The following is a 25,962-nucleotide window of genomic DNA, read 5'->3' as shown; positions in this document are numbered from 1 at the left end:
GGGCCACAGGGCCCCGGGCCTAGGGGATTGTGGGTTTTTTTTTGTTTTTTTTTTTACATTTTGGTCTGGTTACTATTTGAAAAGAGTCAGGTAGGATGGGGTGAGGGGTGGAGAAAGGTCTCAAATGCCTTTGTGTTAAATATGAAAATATATAATGGCATAATGCGTTCAGTATGCATACTTGAAGGGAACCATATGAAAGGAATCAGACAAAGAACCTTCTGTGTTCCAGCTCTAGTTTGTCCACACCCCCTTTTCCCGTCTCTCTCTCTCTCTCTCTCTCTCTCTCTCTTAGAGAATGAGAGTGAGACAGGGTAGGAATGAGAGAGGGAGAGAATGGGAAAGTGTGAGTGTAAAAGAAAGAGACGGCAGTGAAGAAAGAGGACTGACAGAGACCAGAACAAAAGGACAGAGCATTCAAGCTGCCTCACACACAGATGCACACACACACCCACACACACACATGCACACACACACACACACACACACACACACACACACACACGTGCTGGCTGCAGCACAGAAGATCACAGGTGAGTGTGACTTTGCTACTTTCATTTTGTACCTGTACGTAGCGATCTGTGCCAGTGGTTTAACGGGCTGGTGGTGTGAGGGGCCGCCTGCCCTGCAGACCCTATCACCTGTTGAATATTAAGGTTTCTCCTGCAGGGAGCCATGACGGCTCCTCCGTGGAGAACATTAGCGTCTGCCTGTGAGAGGAATGTCGCTGTGTTTACTCTATTGCAGACATAAATATTTAGCTTTAGGCATCGAGCTCGCTGGTCTCTTCTGCTCCGTAAAGGAGACGCAGGACTGACGGTTATGCGTTTACCCAGATCACTCAAAGGCTGGGCTCTTCATCTGGCCTCTGAGTGTATGTGTGTGTGTGTGTGTGTGTGTGTGTGTGTGTGTGTGTGTGTGTGTGTGTGTGTTTGGTGTGCACATGTTCTTAACTTAGGTCTGTATGTTTGATGTCTATTCCCATGAAAGCTTTGGGTAGTCTTCATTTTGTTGATGTGTGTGTGAGTGTGTGTGTTCAGCGAAAGCTCTTTGCCTCTTTGTTTTGTGCTGGTGTGCAGTAACAGACGACTGTGTGTCCTGTACAAGTTTCTAAGCAACAGTAATGACTTATGCATTAGTGGCAGCTGTGTGCAAGTCACCAGTGTGCTGCGTATGTGAGTCTGCATGTGTGTGATTCTGCATGTGTGATTCTGCGTGTGACTCTGCTTGTGCAACACTGTATGTGTGACTGCGTGTGTGACTGTGTGTGTGACTCTGCGTATGTGACCCTGCGTGTGTGATTCTGCGTGTGTGATTCTGCGTGTGTGACCCTGCGTGTGTGATTCTGCGTGTGTGACTCTGCGTGTGATTCTGTGTGTGTGACTCTGTGTATGTGACTCTGCGTGTGTGACTCTGTGTGTGTGACTCTGTGTGTGTGACTCTGCGTGTGTGACTCTGCGTGTGTGATTCTGTGTGTGTGATTCTGCATGTGTGTCTGTGTGTGTGTGTGATTCTGCGTGTGTGACTCTGTGTGTGATTCTGCGTGTGTGACTTTGTGTGTGTGACTCTGTGTGTGTGATTCTGTGTGTGACTCTGCGTGTGTGATTCTGTGTGTGTGATTCTGTGTGTGTGACTCTTTGTGTGTGACACTGTGTGTGTGACTCTGCGTGTGTGACTGTGTGTGTGTGACTCTGTGTGTGTGATTCTGTGTGTGACTGTGTGTGTGATTTTGTGTGTGTGACTGTGTGTGTGACTCTGTGTGTGTGATTCTGTGTGTGTGATTCTGTGTGTGTGACACTGTGTGTGTGTGACTCTGCGTGTGTGACTGTGTGTGTGACTCTGTGTGTGTGATTCTGTGTGTGTTATAGTGTGTGATTCTGCGTGTGTGACTCTGCATGTGTGACTCTGTGTGTGTGATTTTGCGTGTGTGACTGTGTGTGTGACTCTGTGTGTGTGATTCTGTGTGTGTGATTCTGCGTGTGTGTCTCTGTGTGTGTGTGACTCTGCGTGTGTGACTCTGCGTGTGTGACTCTGTGTGTGATTCTGCGTGTGTGACTCTGTGTGTGATTCTGCGTGTGTGATTCTGTGTGTGTGATTCTGTGTGTGTGACTCTTTGTGTGTGACACTGTGTGTGTGACTCTGCGTGTGTGACTGTGTGTGTGTGACTCTGTGTGTGTGATTCTGTGTGTGACTGTGTGTGTGATTTTGTGTGTGTGACTGTGTGTGTGACTCTGTGTGTGACACTGTGTGTGTGTGACTCTGTGTGTGACTCTGCGTGTGTGACTCTGTGTGTGTGACTCTGTGTGTGTGATTCTGTGTGTGTTATTGTGTGTGAGATTCTGCGTGTGTGACTCTGCGTGTGTGACTCTGCGTGTGTGATTTTGCGTGTGTGACTGTGTGTGTGACTCTGTGTGTGTGATTTTGCGTGTGTGACTGTGTGTGTGACTCTGTGTGTGTGACTCTGTGTGTGTGACTGCGTGTGTGACACTGCGTGTGTGATTCTGTGTGTGTGACTCTGTGTGTGTGTGACTCTGTGTGTGTGACTTTGCTTGTGTGATTCTGCGTGTGTGATTCTGCGTGTGTGACACTGTGTGTGACTCTGTGTGATTCTGCGTGTGACTCTGTGTGATTCTGCGTGTGTGACTCTGTGTGTGACTCTGTGTGTGTGACTCTGTGTGTGACTCACTGTGTGTGATTCTGCGTGTGTGACTCTGTGTGTGACTCTGTGTGATTCTGTGTGTGTGACTCTGTGTGTGATTCTGCGTGTGTGACTCTGTGTGTGTGATTCTGCGTGTGTGATTCTGCGTGTGTGACTCGGTGTGTGTGATTCTGCGTGTGTGATTCTGCGTTTGTGACACTGTGTGTGATTCTGTGTGTTTGATTCTGCGTGTGTGACTCTGCGTGTGTGACACTGTGTGACTCTGTGTGTGATTCTGCGTGTGTGACTCTGCGTGTGTGACTCTGCGTGTGTGACACTGTGTGTGTGATTCTGTGTGTGTGATTCTGCGTGTGTGACTCTGCGTGTGTGACACTGTGTGGACTCTGTGTGTGATTCTGCGTGTGTGACTCTGTCTTGCATCCCCGTACTCATGTCCTTCTCCTGGACTCTGCTGTGTCCTTCTCCTGGACTCTGCTGTGTCCTTCTCCTGGACTCTGCTGTGTCCTTCTCCTGGACTCTGCTGTGTCCTTCTCCTGGACTCTGCTGTGCCCTGTACCTGGACGGCTACACTGGTCACTTCTGCTCTGAGATCCACATGCTGCGTCTGTCTGCCATCCTGTTACTCTCACAGAACAGTGAGCGGTTTGTGTGGTTGCAAAATTCAAAGTTGGTTACAAATGTTATTAAACTGGCTTTGATGGTGTTTTCTTATCTTTTTAAACACTTCTAGACAGTATTTGCACAGACTGGCAGTGCTGTGATTCACTGTTATCCAAACACGGTGGGACAGAGTCCTCTCAGAGTTCTGCATGTAAACATGAATTGTTATTCAACTGCACATTCTCAGAGGGTTGTTTCATGCCTTGATCCTAGCCGTGTTCCCCATGGGCAGCTGCATGCTGTGTACAGTCTGATAGCATCATGTCTGTGGGGGTCTTTGTGCTCCTGAAGGGTGCACAGACCTCTGTGGTCTGGAGCTGGTGCTGTTTAACTCCTCTCTCACCAGTGTACGCAAGCCAAAACACGCTGCTTATCACCTGGTCTCTGAACATTACTGGAGGAATGCAGATCCGGGAACGCTACCCCCAAATTATTTTTTGAGGCACTTACAGGTGCTTGAAAGGGGCTTTGTGTGTGTGTGTGTGTGTGTGTGTGTGTGTGTGTGTGTGTGTGTGTGTGTGTGTGTGTGTGTGTGTGCGCGCAATACAGAAAGAGAGAGAGAGAGAGATTGGAGAGAGAGAAAATAAGAAAGGAGAGGGAGAGATGAGATGGCTGTGAATGACTGATGCAGGCCCAGCACGTTGTAATGGAGATGAAAGAGACCCCTGGAAGCCTGTTACAAAGAAGTGTCATCCACCATCTCTCTTCGCCACTGCCACTGTTCACACACACACCCACAACACACACACACACACACACACACACACACACACACACACACACACACACACACACACACAACGAAGTGGTGATGCAGCAGGTATGGCAGTAACACAGTTCATTGCCATGTCAAATGGCTGCCGTATTGGAGATGGTGGCAGTGTACTTGGGAGTCATGAAGGAGAGAACTCAGCCTGCTGCACATGCGTCTACGTGTGCTCTGCACAGCTGATAAACATCTCACACCTGCTGGGAGCTGCAGAACGAAACATCTCCTCTGCTCTTTCCTGATTGTTTCCCTTCTGTACCCTGATACGGGCATAACTGGCTCACACATGCTGTTATCAAACAAACCACAAGCCAGACATCTGCAGTTTTGCATTGTGGGTTATATTTACTAATTTTCACAGAGTATTCTATGGATTGTCAGAAAATAATGATCCACCAAGAGTATTGATTATTGATCCACCTAGAATGAACAGGATCTCTGAACTCATATGGTTCAATCAATCAATCAATCAAATTTTATTTATATAGCGCTTTTTACAACAGTTGTTGTCACAAAGCAGCTTTACAAGTGTCGAGTCCTAGCCCCCAGTGAGCAAGCCAAAGGCGACAGTGGCAAGGAAAAACTCCCTAGTTTTTGCATGAGGAAGAAACCTTGAGAGGAACCAAGACTCAGGGGGGGAGCCCATCCTCCTCTGGCCGACACCGGTCACCATGACAACAACAACAATATAGACAGAATGTAGACAGAATGTAAAAGATGCAATAATGTCCATTTAGACCGAAAAAGATGTAATAATGTCCATCATGGTGTAGGCATCCGGTTAGGCAGGAGGTGGCCGGCCAGGATGGATCGCTTGTCTCTCCTCATCTCATTATACCTCAAGCAGGCGGGCAGCCATGTGGAGAAATGAAACAGGGAAAATTAGCTCTGTATGAGGACATGTACAGGACAGGTAAAATTATAAACATTTCTGGAGTGTGGCAGCAACTCCGGCACTAAGTTAAATTATTACAGCCTAGCTAAAAAAAAAAGGCAGAACCAGAAGGTAACATAGGCTTGGGGGCATTCTGAGACAATGGCATCCGTCCACTGCACTGTCAACAAACTTGAGTGACCACGAGCAGTGACAGGATGACAGCACCAGCACCCCAGTCTACCATAAAACCCTTCGTCTATGAACTCCTGGATCTGTACCTTTATCTAAGGGGGATATTAATTATCAAACGCTAGACTAAATAAGTGGGTTTTCAACCTAGATTTAAAGATTGTGACTGTGTCAGAGTCCCGGACACATTTAGGAAGATTATTCCAAAGCTGGGGGGCCTTATAAGAAAAGGCTCTTCCCCCTGCTGTTACCTTGTTAATTTGAGGAACTAATAACAGACCAGCACCCTGTGATCTTAGTTGACGTGGGGGTTCATAGTAGGAAATAAGTTCCTGGAGGTATTCAGGAGCAAGCCCGGTTGATCTTTTATGCTGAGTTCTTCACTTTTCACCACACATTTGCTTTAGACCTGAGTGCTATGGGGAGAGTTTAGCACCTGTAGGCTTTTGAAACTCAGTCCTGGTTTCTTTGGAACTTCAGCTTAGAACTCATGATCTTTGACCAACCATCCACAAATCCTAAACCCCTCCTAATCACATGCCACATACAGCACTTAACAACAAACATGTGGTGTAGAACTAAACAGGCACATGTCATACTAAACGCGTCTCCTTAACAAAACATTTACAATGTGTAGATGCACGTAAAATAAATTCAGTGTCTGTTTATATGTTAAATACAAAGTTACAGGTTTGTGATATTAAACTTTCTCTGACTGGTGCTACATATGAAAAATGTTACTATGTATGAAAAAAAATCTAAATCATGTATGAAATAGCATGCATTATATGTATTATGATAGCCACCATATATAAACCTATTATTATACACGATTTTCAGATAATGCAGGAACACAGATGTTTATTTTCAGGCTTAAATGGATCCACCTAGAAGTCCTCCCTGCTGATGACTCCGCCCTGTTGTTTTAAGAGCGTGGGCCTCTGAGCACCTGGCTGAAGGAGAACAGGGACTTTGAAGCTGTGAAAGTGCTGAAGCGTAGCCGCATCCATCATCCCGGCCCCCCCTCCTGGTAGCATGTGTGAACAATGCAACCGTTCTTCATTCTCTGGTAACAGAGAGTGCCAGACAGACGCGCTCATGTGAAAGTCATTGTGGTTTGTTGGGGTGGACTGGCTTTGATTTGGGGGTGCTGGGGGTGGGTTGGCGCTCTGAGCGGGTGATGTGATATGAGACGCAGCCCTTGAGCCCCCTCTGTCAGGGCTGAGACTGGCTCTAACCGTGTGTGGTGAAAGGTGCTGTTGGTGATAAATGGCGTCTCCCTGGTACACTTGCCCTCAGGCTTCAGTTGCACACGATCTGGAAGGTAGCGGCTTGTGAGGGTCAGAGGTCATGTGTGTCAGAGGTCATATGTGTCCTGCCGAATGTTTTCTCGGTATTTTCTCGGTATGGTTTCCAGCTCATGCAGAAGTAAGTGTTAGGAGGGGAGAATTTGGAGGGGAGTGTTAGGAGGGGAGAATTAGGAGGGGAGTGTTAAGAGGGGAGTGTTTGTAGGGGAGTGTTAGGAGGGGAGAGTTAGGAGGGGAGTGTTAGGAGGGGAGTGTTAGGAGGGGAGAATTAGGAGGGGAGAATTAGGAGGGGAGTGTTAGGAGGGGATGATTAGGAGGGGATGATTAGGAGGGGAGAGTTAGGAGGGGAGTGTTAGGAGGGGAGTGTTTGTAGGGGAGTGTTAGGAGGGGAGTGTTAGGAGGGGAGTGTTAGGAGGGGATGATTAGGAGGGGAGAGTTAGGATGGGAGAGTTAGGAGGGGTGTGTTAGGAGGGGAGTGTTTGTAGGGGAGTGTTTGTAGGGGAGTGTTTGTAGGGGAGTGTTAGGAGGGGAGTGTTAGGAGGGGAGTGTTTGTAGGGGAGTGTTAGGAGGGGAGAGTTAGGAGGGGAGTGTTAGGAGGGGATGATTAGGAGGGGAGAGTTAGGAGGGGAGTGTTAGAAGGGGAGTGTTTGTAGGGGAGTGTTTGTAGGGGAGTGTTAGGAGGGGAGAATTAGGAGAGGAGTGTTAGGAGGGGAGTGTTAGGAGGGGAGTGTTAGGAGGGGAGTGTTTGTAGGGGAGTGTTAGGAGGGGAGTGTTTGTAGGGGAGTGTTAGGAGGGGAGAATTAGGAGAGGAGTGTTAGGAGAGGAGTGTTAGGAGGGGAGAATTAGGAGAGGAGTGTTAGGAGGGGAGAATTAGGAGAGGAGTGTTAGGAGGGGAGTGTTAGGAGGGGATGATTAGGAGGGGAGAGTTAGGAGGGGTGTGTTAGGAGGGGAGAGTTAGGAGGGGAGTGTGAGGAGGGGAGTGTTTGTAGGGTAGAGTTTGTAGGGGAGTGTTAGGAGGGGAGAGTTAGTAGGGGAGAGTTAGTAGGGGAGTGTTAGGAGGGGAGTGTTTGTGGGGGAGTGTTAGGAGGGGAGTGTTAGGAGGGGAGAGTTGGTAGGGGAGTGTTAGGAGGGGAGTGTTAGGAGGGGAGTGTTTGTGGGGGAGTGTTAGGAGGGGAGAGTTAGTAGGGGAGTGTTAGGAGGGGAGTGTTTGTGGGGGAGTGTTAGGAGGGGAGTGTTTGTAGGGGAGTGTTAGGAGGGGAGTGTTTGTGGGGGAGTGTTAGGAGGGGAGAGTTAGTAGGGGAGTGTTAGGAGGGGAGAGTTAGTAGGGGAGTGTTAGGAGGGGAGTGTTAGGAGGAGAGTGTTTGTAGGGGAGTGTTAGGAGAGGAGTGTTAGGAGGGGAGTGTTTGTAGGGGAGTGTTAGGAGAGGAGTGTTAGGAGGGGAGAGTTAGTAGGGGAGTGTTAGGAGAGGAGTGTTAGGAGGGGAGAGTTAGTTGGGGAGTGTTAGGAGGGGAGTGTTAGGAGGGGAGTGTTTGTGGGGGAGTGTTAGGAGGGGAGAGTTGGTAGGGGAGAGTTAGGAGGGGAGTGTTTGTGGGGGAGTGTTAGGAGGGGAGAGTTAGTAGGGGAGTGTTAGGAGGGGAGTGTTTGTGGGGGAGTGTTAGGAGGGGAGAGTTAGTAGGGGAGAGTTAGTAGGGGAGTGTTAGGAGGGGAGAGTTAGTAGGGGAGTGTTAGGAGGGGAGTGTTAGGAGGAGAGTGTTTGTAGGGGAGTGTTAGGAGAGGAGTGTTAGGAGGGGAGTGTTAGTAGGGGAGTGTTAGGAGGGGAGTGTTTGTAGGAGAGTGTTTGTAGGGGAGTGTTTGTAGGGGAGTGTTAGGAGGGGAGAGTTAGTTGGGGAGTGTTAGGAGGGGAGAGTTAGGAGGGGAGTGTTAGGAGGGGAGTGTTTGTGGGGCAGCCTTAGGAACAGATCCATGTGAGCTAAGCACATGTTAACATGGCCTTTTTTTTCTGGAACATTCTTGGGACTTATTCATCTTGCAACCCCCTCACCCTATTCCAAAAAAAGCACCTTAGCCTTCTGTGCTTTAATAAAGGGGTGCGAGTGTTTCACATTTCAGCCCTTAATTACAACACATTTTTCCTTTACTGCCCTTTCCAAGCACTTTTGTATTGTTTATTTTATGACATGATTAAGAAATATTCTTCATGGGTAGAAAAGTTCACTTTTGCCATTAACATCACGTCTCTTCTTCAGACTTGCTCTTGCCCCGCATGCTGACTGGCTGACTGTCACATGCGGCCCTCATGGGTTTGTGCTCTGACTCTTCCCACCTTTCTCTTTGTAGGTGGGCGTGGCTTAGCGAAGGGTGTTCACTGCTTGGCGCGGGTGACCAGACTCCAGCGACAGTGGGGGAGTTTTAAAGACGACCGTCACATCGTGGTCAAGGCTGTCAGCCCAGATAAACCACTCCCCCTTTGCCTGCCACCCAGGACCTGATCTGGACAGGACAAACAAGCCAACCGGGCACTGCTGACAAGAGCAGAGTTCACGTGAAACCAACCAGGAAGACTCTGAGAGACATCTGAGCATAAAAGATCATTACAATGAGCATCTGTTTACAATAGAAATGAAAGGATTAAACAATAAACAATAAATCTTTGTTGAAATCGGACTCTTTTGAAAATGGTGCCGTTCTGAACGGTTGGGTGACATTTCAGCTGAATGGTGGTTTCATGCTCTGATGAAGTTACAGGAAGTTGCAAACCATGGTTTTCCTTTTGAAACATTGTTGAAAGGTTTTGAGGGGCGTGCGATTGTGTTTGGGAGACTGTGGTCAGCCTCGTGGAGGTTGAGACACGCAGACTGTGAGGTTGTTTGGCCACTGGGAGAAGAAAGAAAGGAAGAGAAATGTCCGGATCGGCCGGGTGAAACAGGCCCGAGGGGATGGAGCTGCAGCAAAGCAAATCACAAATTGTGAAATTTCCTTGGCTGTTTTTCCTGGGAACCCATGAGCCTTCAAGTGGGAGCCTCCCAGGACGTCAGAGCTTGAGAGTGTAGATCAGGAACTGAAACGAGCTTCACCACACCACCATCTCGCCCTCATCACACAGCCTGTTCAGAAACCTGCCCATCCACGAACCACCACAACTCCAAACCTGCTCCTGCGTCTTCGTTTTTCTTCATAAGAAGAGGAGCGCAAAGACAGAGGATCTGCAGTACCCTTCTGACCTTCTGACCTGTAAACCCAGAGAGTTTTGGTCCAAGCCCAGCAGGTAATCGGGGTCCAGAGGAGCAGGAGGAGCCCCCCCAACTTCCACGTCCTCTGAAGGGCTGCTGCGGAGCCTTGGATTGGGGGTGGAGATGGACGGCACGCAGGTCCCTGTCAGCAGAGGGAGCGGCTGGGCTCAACCGGCTGCCACCACCCTGGAGGTGAGCTGCAGCACCAGCGGGGATGGAGCCTCGGAGGACTGTGGGCAGAAAGATGTGTGGAGCAGCCTCCACGCCTGGGAGCAGACGCAGAGCTGGACGGAGGCCGAGCCCGCCCTGGTCTCTGGCACCACCCACGCTGCACGAAAAACAAGTAAATATTCACTTGAATATCTTTTATTATGCAGTTTATTATGCAGATTTTTTTTTAAGTAGAAATATTGCAGTGGAGGGACCATATGATTTCTAAAATTGGCTTGGTGACTACACATCAGAGAGCAAAAGCAGCAGAGAGTGTTTTGCTGACTTCTGACCTCGTGTAGGATGGTGTGGTTCAGTTCTGGACCTTGTGTGGGTTCCTATGGGTAGCTGGAAATGTCATCATCAGAAAAGAATCACGTCTGAGTTTTATAGAAACCCAGAGGGAGCAGATCACCACACCCTCGCTGGTCAAGCCCCGTAGCCTGGTGAACACAACATCTGTTTCTGTCTGGTTGAAACAGTGGATAAAGATGACAAGAGTTCTTCACACAGCAGAACCACTGACCGTAACGTATGAGCTAGGGAGAGGTTGCTGGCAGGAGCGTTTCACCGCGCACACAGGCAAGTTCTCGCAGAGAAGCAGACGTTTCGCTCTCCTGCACGAGGGCGTTTGCTGTTGTGCGGCTGGGAAAAACATTAAACGCAGCTCTGCTTCTTGGGGTTTCAGACACGGGGCTGCTGGTTCATTTCTGCATGCCACTCTCATGTTGTTTCAGCTTTGCAGTGAGTGTGACATGCTTGAAAGAACTGAGGAGGAAAACAGAGATTGTTATTGCTTCATTGTGTTATACTGGTCCCAGACAGTTTCCAAGGAAAAACAAGGCACAAAACCAATGACCAACACACAAACACACACACACGCACACACACACACACACACACACACACACACACACACACACACACACACACACACACACACACACATTCTCTCTCCACTTGTAGTGTTTTTTTCATGCTTGCAGTGTAGCGGTGTGTGGAACCCTCAGTGGCATCTCATGTGTTAAACGTTATTTTTGACATCAGCCTCCAGACTTTAAACGCATTAAACAGCACTGACGTTCGGCCCTGTGCGCTGTGAAGGTTTGGGTAAAGTCTCCAAGCTCAGCATTCACAGGCATATCACCACAATCTTTCAGCTGAACGCCCAGACTTCTAACATAACAGCTTTCTAATAAGGAGACAAATATCCCAATAGTGCTCCAGCCCAAACACACAGCATGTTTTTTTCATAGGTGAAATTGTCATCATGCAAAAATCTGAAAATACTGTAGCTACATTGGATTTATGGATGTTTTCTCCGACTCCAGCCAAAAGAAGTCTCGTTAGTATAAGTGATGTGTATATTCGTCAGTAGGAGCCATCTGGATGATTCGGTTAAAGTTTTCCCAGTTGTGATTAAGGCCACATCTTCCATCCAAATGTGTTTATTCCTGACCTGTTGATATGAACCGCATCTGTTAGAAACACACAACACACATATATAATATATAAATATATATAATGAGAGAGTGACAGAGGAGAGAGAAGAGAGAGAGATAAAGAGAGAGGGGGGAAGAGGGATATTTAAAATAGTACTGAAGCACACAAGGACAGGATCAGGATGTTTCAGACAGGTCCTGTACTGGACCTGATGGCCAATGACACCCATTAGCTGCTGCTTCTCATTGGTGTGTGATTTGATTTGAACAACAACAACAACAACAGTAATAATAAATGATGGCTTTGCACATGTTTTTTCTTGTTCAGAGATTGAATACATTGACTTATAAACAATCTTGTGTTAACACAAGAGTTTGTTTGGTGCTGACTTACCATCGTGCAAGCCGAAACACTCCAACCACATCAGAATCAAAGACATGCAGAGCAAAATGATCATTCAGATATTAACGATTCTGTAACCTGAAGTCGATCTATATGCACATTTATTAACACAACCACTAAAATAACCTGCACAAAAGGATCAATTGTCATCACCCATTCATCCTCATGCAACCATACATCCCCAACTACATTGGGAGTTGTCTTATTGTCTACTGCAGGGGTCGGCAACCTTTGAGACACGGAGTGCCAACTTTAATATGTCCAGTCAATGAGTGTGCCACTAGCGAGTTTAAAGTTGTTGACCGTGGGGGGGGGGGGGGGGGGGGGGGGGGGGGGGGGTGTCCAGCGTGTCGCGTGCCAGTGATTATGCCTCGGCGTCTACCCCTGGTCTACTGTATTATTAGTAAGAGCTGTAGTCATCTGGAGAAACCAAGAGAAGGCTACTTCATCAGTTTGTTGAACACCTTCAGACCATCTGAATTATGGTGGCAAGGCATGTTAATACTGATGAACATTACGTTAATGACGTATCGGTTTGCACTGCCAGTTAATACTATTGCAGCAATGGAGTTAAGAAGCTCAAACAAAAATAACTGATCTACACTATTGGAACTCCAGAAACCTGATGAATGAATTATATCATTTTAGTTTATGATTTAATTACCATTCTTTTACTAATATAAACTGGTTCCTTATCCTAGAACTTCAAAAGCACTTTGCTTGCACAGCTAATGAAGGATTTCTGAAATATCAGATTCCTCTGGAAACCTTGTGTATTTCACTGCTATTTTGGGACAGGGACAGGGACAGGGACAGGGACAGGGACAGGGACAGGGAGGGAGAGAGAGAGAGAGAGAGAGAGAGAGAGAGAGAGAGAGAGAGAGAGAGAGAGAGAGAGAGAGAGAGAGAGAGACAGAGAAAGAGACAGAGGAAGAGACAGAGGAAGAGACAGAGGAAGAGACAGAGAGACCAGTGGGTGGATCATTTAATCTTGACCCTTTTCCTAATGGATTGAGCTCATCCAACAGGGTAATCACACTTCTGACCTACTAGCCTTGCGCAGAGTTAGAATGGTCCTGTTTTTAGGAAGATAACTTTCTCTGCCCACACTAAGGAGCTCTGTGCCACACAGGAAGCCTGGGCTAAGAGATTGCCCTCTTTCTCTCCCTCTTCCTCTCTCTCTTTCTCTCTCCCTCCCTCTGTCCCTCTCAATTTGTCCCTCTCTCCTCCTCCCATGTCTCCTAATCGCTCTCCCTCTCTCTCCCCCCATTTCCCTACCATGTTTTTCATGCACTTTCCCTTTTCACCATCTCTTTCCCACCCTCTCATCCAGTCAGTATCTCTCTCACACTCTTTCAAATTGAGGAGGAGCTTCCTGAACCCTAACCACAGAACCTTCAACTTCAAGCAGTAATCACAACACACAATCCTAACCTTAACCCTAACCAACACCTTGCTCACCTCAGCTGTCTCATGTCTTCTGTATTTGAACACTGCCCTCACAGTGAATCAACTCCTCAGGGGCTGACTAGACTTTAGATACAAGGGACACTTTTCAAAAGAAGTGACTGACATGCTCTGAATTGTTATTGCAATATAGATGTCATATGATTGGGTAAAAAGATGGGGGTAAAATACTGGTCAATGAGAGAAAAACTCAGATTACAGAGCAGGGTATATAGTGTACGCAGGTATGTAGTATCACATAACGACAAGGGTATTCTTGCAACGTGCGGCTTCAGAAGTGTGTGCGTGTGCGTGACCCCCGTACGACGGTGAACATGTGGACTAGCCAAGCGCGCGCGACAGATCATCATCCGCAACGAAACGAAATCTGAGCTGCGAAAGTGGGAGTGGACGAAACAGATACCGTTAAATTAGAAAAGCTCGTCGAGAAGCACCAGAGACAGTATTCCGAATTTATTACGGTAAGGAATGAAGTTATGTCCGACAGTTTGTTCGAAAATCCATTTTCTCTGGAATCCAGTCGTTGAAGTAGGCTGTCCAGAAAAAAACGTAGCAAAGTTTAAACTCGCTACTAATGTCTTTGTCGGATGCGGTGTGTCTTTAAGATCAAAATGACAGCATAACAAAACTGGACTCAGATATGGTTGTTTCGGTGGTGCGTTGCCCATCGTTTGGCTGGATTAAAGTGCGCTGTGCGCGGAGAGTCGCGGCGTGTGAACTGCAGACTGCAGTAAGCGCGCGTCGTTTCGTAAGGAAAAGGTAGTCACCACATGGCCGAACTGTTTTCATGTGTTAAATGTTAAATAGGTTGATATAAAATACTAACAGGCATGATTTTGTTAAAGGGTTGATATCAAATACTAACAGGCATGCTTTTGTTAAATGGTAAACGAAGAGACTCGAAATCTGAGATTTGGAAAACCTATATTAGGCCTATATTATTTTATATAGCTTAAGATCTGGTGGTTTTGACAAGGTTTCTTTGTCTAAAATTGTTGAATTAACTAGATTGTAAATATAATTAGTTCATTTTTTTAAATCGTGGCTTGCTTACTTGCTTAGTGGCATTAGTTGAGTGTATGACCCCACAGCTCTCGCATGTGTGATCTTACAACGCATTACTTTCAAGCGTATTTTCATATTCTTTCACTTTATCCTTTCATAAAGTTTTCAAATTTACAGAAATTACATCAATCTTAGGAAACGGGAGCTGCATATTTGTGTGGAAGGAAAATGGAAAGTAAGACACTAAGACCGAAGTAGCTCTCCGCGGACTGCTTCGGTTCTGTTGGCAGATTAGGTGTGTGTTTCTGTTCCATTTGGTATAAGAGCCCTTGTGAGGCTGGCAGCTCTACTTATAAAGTATTCCAGGAAATATTTAAATGCGGCTTTTGAGTGTTGCTACACTCTGCTAGACCAAGTAGCACATTTGGAAGTTTTGCAGTGCAAATACCTGCCTGCTTAGACCTAGAGCACCGCTAGAAAAGTTATTTGCGAGTCCCCTACCAACTTTGCCGACATAGGACCAAAACCTCAAACTTACAGAGAAACAGTCAATGAATCAACAATCTATTGAGGAAACGTTCTGCGTATATTATGTGTCATTTAACTACACTTAAATTAATGAGTCAGCATCCTCGAGCCCGTCATACAGTCTCTAAGAAATGACGTCATTGTTACTGTTCCACGCTTCACAATTCTGTGCCTCCTTTTCTGGTAATTTATATGTCTGAGTTATATTTGTATGTATCTATTTTATTAATAACATTTAATTAACACACTGATGTTGAAATGCGCCACAATATACAAGTGTATTTTGAGTTAATATATAGCTGTGTGTGTGCGTGTGTGTGTGTGTGTGTGTGAGAGAGAGAGAGAGAGAGAGAGAGAGAGAGAGACAGACAGACAGACAGACAGACAGAGAATTCTGACTTTATAACTGTGCTAGCTAGGTGTGACAGTGAAAATGAACCACAATACTCTACATCTGAGTACAGACATTATAACGTGCAGTAGGGTTGATGTCGGGCAGTCACCTAACGGGCACGCACGCAAGAGGGCAAACGGGCAAGAGCCTGAGGCCCCGACGTCTGTAAGCGATTTTTGAGCGCGTGCCACAGACTGAAGCCGGGAATTTTCTCGGCAGTTCAGGAATGCCATGGGTGGGACTGTAGTCGCGAGCTGAAGGAAATGCTTTGTGCAACTTGGAATGGGAAATAAAATCAGTGCCATTTTCACAAAGATGGTTATTTAACACATCGCTTTAGCAAGTTTAGTCGCAGCTTTGCTTGGTTTATTGCGAATCGTTAAAAACGTTAAAGAATTTAAAACATTTCACTTTCCAATTACATATGTGCAATATATTTTTTTAAGTTTATTTATAATGTCTGGGGTCTGCCTTATATTTATAGCTCGTAACTCACTTTGTCTGGTTTTACTTAGACTAGCACAAAGATTAAAGAAGCTATAAAACAGCACCACTGACCATTACGTGAATTTACTAAAGTTTTCTGTAGATTGATTGAGCGTTTTGAGTGTATTCGCTGTTCCCGAATTCAGCATAGCACAGAGGAACATTAACACACACAGCCGATGCACTGAGGTCTCGCTATCAGAAGGAGGCCAAAATTCAGGCAAATCCCAAAGTCTCATGACACTAATGAGAGGGCAATGAAAATGAAGACGAAGTAGGAGTCACCGTGCGTCCACCAGAGACGCTCTAATGTGAAACATCGACGAGTTGAAGTATGTATCACCGTGGGCCTTTCGTGCTTCATGGCTGCTAAAGGGAACCACATGCACATGCGGCAAAAATTGTTTTAGAGTATAATTCACCTCCGCAGGGCTGTGAATACGCTGCGCTTACTGTGAATAAGCACGCCTTGTTAATACTACAGCCAGGGCTTTCCATGTGGGTTCCGTCCAGGTGAGGACGTCTTTGTCCATAGGTGTGTAAGTCCTTGAACACGGGTGTGTAAGTCCTTGAACACGGGTGTGTAAGTCCTTGTACACGGGTGTGTAAGTCCTTGTACACTGGTGTGTAAGTCCTTGAACACGGGTGTGTAAGTCCTTGTACACGGGTGTGTAAGTCCTTGTACACTGGTGTGTAAGTCCTTGAACACGGGTGTGTAAGTCCTTGAACACGGGTGTGTAAGTCCTTGAACACGGGTGTGTAAGTCCTTGTACACGGGTGTGTAAGTCCTTGTACACTGGTGTGTAAGTCCTTGAACACGGGTGTGTAAGTCCTCATGATTGTCACGTCACTGTGCTCGTGTGTCTGCAGGTCTGGGACGGAGTGCCAGCCTATCAGAGAAGGAGCTGAAGGAGGCGCGCTCTCGGAGCCACATCATCGCCACACAGCTCACCCTGCCGTCCAGCGGCAGCTCCAGAGGAGTCCAGCTCTTTAACCGCCGCCGGCAGAGGGTGGACGCCTTCACGCTGGTGAGCGTCGGCGCAGGGCAAGGTGAAGAGTCCTGGAGCGCGTCCAAGCCGCCGTCCACGAGCGCGCGGGACAGCCGAGCCGGACACTCGAACCCCAGGAGTAGCAGCGGAGCGCAGGAGCCAGCAGCAGGTGAAGAAGTCACGCGACGCAACATGGAGGCGTCCAACGAGGCAGCGAGTGAGCTGAGACATGGAGAGGACGGCGTCCATGAGAGACATTTCGTCCCTGTGAGGGAGAAGGATGAGGAGACCCCTGAGGAGCACCGGGCAGCAATGCAGCAAGACACTCCCGGTGGAAACAGTACTGTTGCTGTTCCTGACCAATCAGGAGGGGAAGGGGCAGGGCTAAACGGGGCACGCGAGAGCCCTGCGGAGATGCGGCAAGCCCTTCCCAACGGATGTCATGGCGCTGAGGTTAACGGAAAAGCAGGCAGGCCAGTGTCGAAGCAGCCGGCCATTATGAACAGGACGGCGCGGCCCTTTCTCTCTCCCATAACTGTGGACTCTACTGAGCCAGGAAGTCCTGCCTCCCCGGGCCCTCCCACTGCCTCCCACTCTACACCCCACCTCCGGGCCAGCCAGGAGAGACCTCCTCAATCACAGACAAGCATCAAACCTCCTTTCCCAGTGTCCTCCAGGCCAGTGTTCTCACCTCCACCTCCTGCTCCTTCGTACCCGACACCTCCGCTCCCAGCCGCCATGAGCACACAGCCATCCTTCCCCTCCCGTGCTCCTCCTACCTCAACCATGTCTCCACCTCCAGGCCTCGCCTACTACGCCCCGCCGACCGCTCCGCGTTCCTCCTTCATCCCTCAGCTCCTGGGTGAGAGGAGAGCGACCTCACCCATCCGGACAGGCCTCCTGGACGAAGGCGGGGTCCGCCGGGTGAACCGCAAGTCGATGTTCACCTTCCAGGAGAAGCCGAAGTTAGCTCCGAACCCCGAGCTCCTGTCTCTGGTTCAGGGGGCGGATGAGATGAGAAGAGTGAGGGGCCAGCCCGAGTCACAGCAGGAGGAGGAGCTGCTGGCCCTTGGAGCAGAAGCCTCCAACTTCCTTGCCAAGGACGAGAGCGGCGTGGAGGAGGCTCTGGTTCCAGAGTGGGCGTCGACACTTAAAAGCTCCAGGACGCGAGCCAGAGTGGCGCACGCACCCCAGCAGGCCCTGACCGATGCCTCGGGGAGAGGGGCTGCGCTGTTTGCCCAGAGGCAGAGCAGGATGGAAAGGTACATCCATGAGAAGCCGTCAGGGAAGCGAGCTCCCTCCCCGACCCAGTCCCTGCCTCCGTCGTGGGCGTATCCCTCCAACATGCCTGGCCGAGTCAAGGCCATCGTGAGCTCCTCCAACATCAGCGCTCAGATTTCAAAGACACTCCAATCCCAGAAGGCCGCAGACAAGAGGAACGTTCCGGGAAAGGCCCAGGCACCCCCTCCCGCTCCGGTTCCGGAGAGCCCCGCCATGGAGAACGGATGCACCCGGGTGGAGATGGAGCTCTCACGGCACCAACCGTACCAGCTCAACTCCTCCCTGTTCATCTTCAACCCCATCAGGGACCCGAGGAGCAGCCTCCCCAGAGCAGCACCCCCGCCCAGGTCCACGGTGACAGGACTCTCCTCCTCCCGCCAGACCTCCCTCCCCTCCAGCCCTGTCCCCACCCAGCATGCCTACAGGTCTGCCCACTGCTTCTCTCCTCCCATCGTGGCTGTGGGGACGGCGAGCAGCGCCGCGTCACCTGAGCGCGTGGCTTCACCTCGCGTGGCCGCACAGACACCCAAACCCACCTTCTCTGCCAAGAAAGCTGGGATCCTCCCACAGGTGTGGAAGCCGTCGTTCTTCTTCTAGCCTCCTAAAACAGTCCTTCTGCTGTGGTTCTCTCCGCGCGAGGAGGCTAAACAGGGCCACGTGTGCAGTAGCGCTGTAGGACACACATGCAGTAGCAAGAGGAGGGCCAGGAAAAAGAAAGTGCAGTAAACGCTGTAGATTATTTGGCACCATGCCAGCGTTTTGTTCTGCTCAGACTTTCAGCCATTCTTCGGCTCACGATTTCATGCTGAAGTTCATGTGACTGCAGGTTCTGTTCCCAACTTTCGCATGGGGATGCAGTAAATGTCAGGTATTCTGCTGAGACATGGGAACCCCTGTGCTGCACTTTGGATTCTGGCCACCAGGGGGCTTTTCCCAGGCCTGTGGGCCACAGCTCCCACCACATACAGTCCTAGCAATGTAGCGTAGCACTCTAAAGATAGTTATGCATAAGCCAAATATCTTAGCTAGCAAACCAATATGTTTTCCTGCTCCTGCTTCCTATCTTTTAGGTTTGATATTAAAAGGTTCTTTCTGAGTATTTTAGCAGACGGTGTCTTGGGCTTGATTCGCAGTTTATGAGAGGAGTGGGACTGCTCCCTCACTCTCAGTAACCCTGATGCGCCAGTGCTGTGGTAGCACACACTCCTGTGGCTACAGGCTGGGAGAGTGTATACTGTTCACTAGAGTAGCATTACTCATCGCAATGAAGTTGTAGTTCCACACAGTGGTAATCTGGCTTTAATGACATCAGACAGGAAAACTGTGAGCTTTGGGGACGAGACATGGGAAACACTTCAAATTCAGATCTCCAGAGTAATGTTCTTCCACTCTGTTTAATACTCTGTATTGATTTCTCTCTGTTTAATACTCTCTGTATTGATTACTCTCTGTTTAATACTCTGGATTGATTTATCTCTGTTTAATACTCTCTGGTTATGCTCTTTTCTCTCTCACTGTTTTTCTTTCTTTCTTGATTAAAAAATCAGATCTTCACTGCCTGGTCTCTTCATCCTGCTCCTAACACCTCGTGACCTGCTGCCCTTATACCCTGCTCCTTCCTACACTCTGTGTTAAAATGAATTTAGAATTGACAGGTTATTATATGTATAATATAATATAATATTATATAATATTATATTATATTATATTATATTATATGTTCATTTATTAATTAATTCACATTCACAAAGACATTTCATTGTATTTTTCAACAGAGTAACACTGTCTTCAATAAGGGAACAAATGCACTCCTGACTCTCCCATGCCCACCCAGAGTACCAATGCCCACCTAGAGCATCTATGCCCACCCAGAGCGCTGGCTCTTACAGAAGTACACCACAAACTAGACAGATGCTCAGAAACGAAAAAAATTTTCCGTCACTGTTAGAGAATTCAACCCTATAACAGTGAAATTGTGACGATTGTTTAGTGTTTTATTATTGGTACCTTTAATTAACCCAAAATGAAAAGTCTATAAGGTAGGCGAACGTTTCCAGTCAGTCCCAACTGAAAAAGGAAGTTGGCACAGTGAGGTCATGTGAGCCCCAGAAGCCAAACGCTTCCTTGTTCTAGCAATGGAACATGAGAAAGCTGCTTTAATGACTCTACATTTAACAGAGAAGAAAGCCGTGTGTCCAGAATCACTTCCAGGTCACTGGGTGAAGGCTTTGCGTGTAGGGTTGTCCATTTGCTCCTACAGTGAGCCTATCAGGAGATGTTTAGGGTCTACTTCCTCCATGCTTGGTCTCAACACCTGCTTATACACAGGCCAACGTTGGCTTCCTCTCACACAGTGTGTAAACCTCCCCTGCAGGCGCACTAGAGCAAACGTATCTCAGCAGAGGTTAGTGCAGTTGGCAGCTTGTGTGCCTGTAACCTGAACGGTTCGTGAAAGCTTGCTATGGCATGATATGAACACGCAGGAGAGTAAACAAAACCTGCTGCGGTTACTTGCGATGCTCTTGAAGTGCCAGTGTGATATTTGCAAGCGGATCTCACCTGTTGAATAGTTCTGGATGTGTTAATAGTGTGTTGGGTGGGGATTCAACCAGCTGACCTCAGGAGCTGTTTGGCATTTGTGTCATATTTGACTGCTTAGTGTGGCTGGGATCCAGATACATATTAGTCCTGGTGTAATCTAAATCAAATCCTCAATGAGGATGTTTAATTTAAATTGATATATAGTCTGTGACAGGGATATCGAATGCCACAGGGCCTCAACACTGCACTGTTTGGCAATGCCTTGCTTTAATAATCATAGTGACTCAGCACACAAGATAATCATCATTCTAGAGAAACAGGTGTTGTAGAACAGTGGGGGGTCTGGAAGATGACACCAAAGTGGTCTTCTAGAACTTGGTACTGACCCATATCAAGTCTTATTTACAGGTCTAAATTGCATCTGGAAAGTGACCCCTGTTGCTGCAGGGACAGGAGTGCCCTTGTAGGACTGCATGTTATTGGCTTTTTTGTGTTGCTGATCTCAGGCACTGCAATGCTACACTGAACTCTGCTTTTTGTCCTTCCTTATGTGGTCAGGTTATCTGTGTGTGTTGCATGTACCTAATTAATGCATGTAATTAATATAGCAAAGTAATATATCTGATAAAATATTGAGAGTAAGGGTTTGTTTTTTTTCTGTTGTCAGGTTACAGACGACTCTCCAACTGTTACCCCACCCAACAGCTCCAGAACCCCACGTCCCTGGAGCCCCTGCCTGCCTCACTCCCCCAACAGAGTAGAGAGGCCCTCCTGTGCCCCGTGGTCCCCTAGCGGAGATGAGAGGCCTGCCAGTGCCCCGTGGTCCCCCAGGAAAGATGAGAGGCCCCCCAGTGCCCCATGGGCCCCCAGCAGAGATGAGAGGCCTCCCAGTGCCCCATGGGTTCCCAGCAGAGATGAGAGGCCCCCCAGTGCCCCATGGTCCCCCAGCAGAGATGAGAGGCCTCCCAGTGCCCCGTGGTCCCCCAGCAGATATGAGAGGCCTCCCAGTGCCCAATGGTGCCCTAGCAGAGATGAAAGGCCCCCCAGTGCCCCATGGGTCCCCAGCAGAGATGAGAGGCCTCCCAGTGCCCCATGGGTTCCCAGCAGAGATGAGAGGCCCCCCAGTGCCCCATGGTCCCCATCCAGCCAGCGTAGCTCTCAAGTCACCTCCCCACCACCTTATCCCATCCATAAGCCCGTCACCTGCTCCCCGATCCCAAAACCCTTCCAGAGCCCCTCACCTTCGAGGACAACCGCTACCCATACTGCAACCACAACTGTGTCTCCACCTTGGCAAACCACGTGCCAGTCCCCCATCTCCCTCCAAGACACCAAGGCCAACCACCGCCTCCTGGCCAAGAACATCATCAACGCAGCCAAAAGGAAGAACAGCCCGTCCCCTGGGTCTCTGGGGGGCCTCCCCATGTCTCCGCTGGGCAGTGCTTCTTCCAACACCAGTCAGTCCCGCCCACTGGGGGTCCGGTCCCCCACGTTCACCAGCCCCCCGCCAACACGCATGGTCCACTCCCCGCTACGCCTCTACACCACCCGCTCCCTCACAGACTCCGACGCCTCACTGGAGTCGGAGGACTCGGGGGTGCGATCGCCCGGGCTACGCAGCTTCAACACCTGTCCGCGCGTCTGGACAGGGAGCCTCCGTGTGAAAAGGGGCGGGGCTTCAGAAGACCTGTAGTGCACATGGATTACGCCCAGTGGAGGTCGACTTACCTCCTAATGAACCACATCTGTAGTCATTATAACCCATCCGCCTTGTCATGGACCTCTAGTGTTTAGCCCTTACATGTAATATGACATCTGATCCACACCTAAACAGTACCTCCAGAAGTCCTCAATTAGCTGTTGTGTCATATTCTGGTTGGGTGAGCACTGCAAGGTGGTTAACATGGCTGCTGACTGGTGATCCTGGGAATGAACTAAGATTTAGGAATCACAGTGAACAGCCTTTAAAATGAGAAAATGTAAAGACTGATTCTGTTCCACCAATTCTGAAGTGGCCATTAAGTTTGGAATGTAAAGAGTTGGGGGACTTGATCAACATCTTGGCTGGAAGATCTTACTTCGCTTGGAATTATGAAACACAGATTTGTTTATGCTCTGACTCTTTGTTTATGCTCGAACTCGTTGTTTATGCTCAGACTCGTTTAGGTTCAGACTCTTTGTTTATGCTCAGACTCTTTGTATTCCCTCCTAGTCGCCAGACGCCACCCACAGTGTATGTGCTTGGGGCATCTACCTGCTCTTACACACCAAACCTACATCACGGAAGGCTTGGCGTTGTGAGCCAAGGGTGAGGGATTGGGAAGGAAAAACACTCCGCAATTGTGCAATACAGGGGAATCCCAGGAGTGCTCTGCGTGGAGTGCTTTACGTGGAGTGCTCTGCATGGAGTGCTATGAGTGGAGTGCTCTACATGGAGTGCTCTGTGTGGAGTGCTCCATGCCTGTGTGGAGTTTGTCTGGCAGACTGCGACACCTGGGCGAGGGACTTTTTTTTACATTTAACCAAATACTTATCTTGCTTATTGTGACCAAAGAAAAGATCAACGTGCAAATGGCCTTTCAAGCAGTATTAGATTATCTAATTTTCTGCATTTCTTCTCTTCCAGTTCAAGTCTTAAAAAAGGATTTACATTTTTTTGGTATAATATTGCTTTGGAATTGTTTGAGAGTACAAGAAGGTAGTTTCCTGATAATGTTTGCAGATTGAACACAAATCAGATATTGAAGGAATCTGTGGGTACAAAAGAACTAAAGGTCTTGTTTGAGAGGGTTTCAGGACTGACCTTTCAACGAATAATGATAACTGCTTATGGCATTGTGGGAATCTTTGAATTTAGTATGTGTTGTGAAACGTTGAGGGACTGACGTGTAGTCTTAAAATAAGGGATTACTGCACTGACCTTTTAGGGCATTTAGAAATCTCTCTTAGGCAAACACACATCCTGTAGTTTAGTGTTTACATGTTTGAGTGTTTGAGGGAGTGGCGGTGACTAGCGCTGTGTGGGGATGTTAGCATGTTTTAACAGGATCCAGGAAGAGCAGAAGAGGGCTCATACTAAAGCTATGTTTCCTGACTCCATCACATTGACTCAATCTAATGCAAAGTACAGAAACATTACAGAGTAATTTACCTTGCATATTAAAACATAATCTGAAATTCATTTTAAAAAGGTGAAACAGACTGACAGGATGGCTATGCTTTCACACCTGACTAGCATATTAGAGAGGGTAATAAGAATTGAAAGTCATACAACATGGCATCCAGGATGTATTTTTGCAATGTATTTTCAAGATAAATCTTTTCAAAATGTTTCTGTTGAAGGAATAACTAATCCAAAAATGTTAAAGTACCTTCAGGTTGATGGAAGCCTGTGGGCGGTGCTTAGCATGATACATGATTTGCATAATGCTAGCTGCTTCCTACCAGCTTTCATTTATTATTAGCAATACTAGCTTTTGATTGAAATAATACTGTAAGGACAGAGAGACAACGGGCACCAGGCCACTGTCTACCATAGCTGGTACAGATATGGTGAAACCAATCAACATAGTTGTTTCTGGATATTGTAGTTTGGAAGAAACAAAGGTAAGCATGCATTAGGGATATGTAGTTTTTATATCACTCCTTGCACTTTTTTGTACTCAGCAGCCTGCGTGCATCCCAGTCAGAGTGTATCTCCCAGCACAGATCGCACATGCTATTTCTATAAACCACAGGGCAGGTCTCATCTGAGACCAGGATGACAGAGGTAAACATTCCTTTGAGCAAACCAGGGTGCATCACGCAGAACTGAACAGCAGATTAAGTGTCCTGCACACTGCAGGCAGCAGTACTGGCGTCCCCTGAAGTAATGGATCGCAGTGCTTGTAGACATGACTCTTCTCCTGACACCTGCCCGTCTATATCTGTCCGTCAGCAGTTCTGAGCAGGATTGGTTTTCACTGAGTACTTGCACACATGTCCTGACTGATGGGGGCACAAGTGTCACCAAGGATGAGCACCATTGGCTGGAAGGTCTTCCTCATGGCACCATTCGTTGGAAGGTCTTCCTCATGGCACCATTCGTTGAAAGGTCTTCCTCATGGCACCGTTCGTTGGAAGGTCTTCCTCATAGTACCATTCCTTGGAAGGTCTTCCACAGCACCGTCTCCTACATCAGCTCTGCTCTTCATCCTTCCACTGTTTTGTTTTTTTAATACATTTATATAATAAATATGCCACCAGCACTATTCTTGCTCTCATAAATGCTGTGTAATTTATGAATAAACACAAACAAAACAAAATTGACATTTTCTGACTCATTTTCATTGGCTCACTAGTACAGTGTTTGTTATGGTATAATTATTCATTATGACGGCTAGTCCAAGCCTGTTGTTGATATTTAATTATTGATTGTCATATTTTTTGTTGATATTATTTATCCCACTGTCCTTATTTGGTACTTGTGTCAGCACCACAAAGGAGAGGCATGCTAGTTCCATTTTAAAGATTTAACAAAAACAGCTTTGTAGGTTTGACCACAGGGCCCATGATTATAACCACAGACATCTGATCTTTACAATCACTGCTGAGCACCTTGAGCCAGCGTGTTGCTAAGGTCAGAGCGTTGCTATGGTTAGCACGATCACAGCTGCTGACACAACTCATCAGCAAGCAGGACAGAATGTTAAAACTGTGCTGTGTTAGAGCAGGACAGACTGTGTTAAAACTGTGCTGTGTTAGAGCAGGACAGACTGTGTTAAAACTGTGCTGTGTTAGAGCAGGACAGAATGTTAAAACTGCTGTGTTAGAGCAGGACAGACTGTGTTAAAACTGCTGTGTTAGAGCAGGACAGACTGTGTTAAAACTGTGCTGTGTTAGAGCAGGACAGAATGTTAAAACTGCTGTGTTAGAGCAGGACAGACTGTGTTAAAACTGTGCTGTGTTAGAGCAGGACAGAATGTTAAAACTGCTGTGTTAGAGCAGGACAGACTGTGTTAAAACTGTGCTGTGTTAGAGCAGGACAGACTGTGTTAAAACTGTGCTGTGTTAGAGCAGGACAGACTGTGAACAGCGGAATGCAATTTAACTGATCCGATTAATAAACCAGTTAGGCTAATATTAAATAAGATCATCAATCCAGCATTCATCATCATAACAACTGTTTTCTTTCCACTGAAGTTTGACATTTGGCAAAATGCAATAAATATGCAGGTTGTATGTTTTGTAAATATAAGCTACACATTCACCCAGTTTCGCTTGTACATTTAACAAAAATCTGAAGAATTCACAGAACACTTTTAAAATGGTAATGCTGTTTGCCTAAAATGGTAATGTTTGTCTAAGCCAGGTCTGAACAATCAGGAGGCCCACACAAATAGGTTATCTATTCCAACACACCTACCAAACCTGTGTATTTGCTGATGTTTTGAATAAGGGGCATTTGAACATGGGATTCACTAGACTATGCTGGACCGGAGCTGAAAAAATCCCCAACACTCCTGATAATCTGACACAAATCTCCA

The 25,962-nt window shown here is 47.6% G+C and overlaps 1 protein-coding gene and 1 long non-coding RNA gene across 3 annotated transcripts; one reads left to right on the top strand and one right to left on the bottom strand.

The window, feature by feature from the left end:
* Window positions 1-9,460: 9,460 nt before the first annotated feature.
* LOC143514672 (uncharacterized) lies at window positions 9,461-16,500 on the bottom strand. Of its 2 annotated transcripts, XR_013130939.1 has the most exons (5): window positions 16,049-16,500; window positions 11,201-11,360; window positions 10,428-10,669; window positions 10,195-10,344; window positions 9,461-10,019 (listed from the first exon to the last, which is right to left on the bottom strand). It is a non-coding gene; the product is annotated as an uncharacterized LOC143514672 (long non-coding RNA). The 2 variants fall into 2 exon arrangements; XR_013130940.1 differs by lacking the exon at window positions 11,201-11,360.
* synpo (synaptopodin) lies at window positions 9,815-24,745 on the top strand. Its single transcript, XM_077006146.1, has 3 exons — window positions 9,815-10,034; window positions 16,497-18,466; window positions 21,105-24,745. The coding sequence occupies exons 1-3, from the start codon at window positions 9,815-9,817 to the stop codon at window positions 22,128-22,130; spliced, it is 3,216 nt and encodes a 1,071-aa protein (XP_076862261.1). The 3' UTR covers window positions 22,131-24,745.
* The last annotated feature ends 1,217 nt before the right edge of the window (window positions 24,746-25,962 follow it).

Source organism: Brachyhypopomus gauderio, chromosome 5 (genome assembly GCF_052324685.1).
Source record: "Brachyhypopomus gauderio isolate BG-103 chromosome 5, BGAUD_0.2, whole genome shotgun sequence".
Lineage (NCBI taxonomy): Eukaryota > Metazoa > Chordata > Actinopteri > Gymnotiformes > Hypopomidae > Brachyhypopomus > Brachyhypopomus gauderio.
This window is presented reverse-complemented; position numbering and strand designations above follow the sequence as displayed.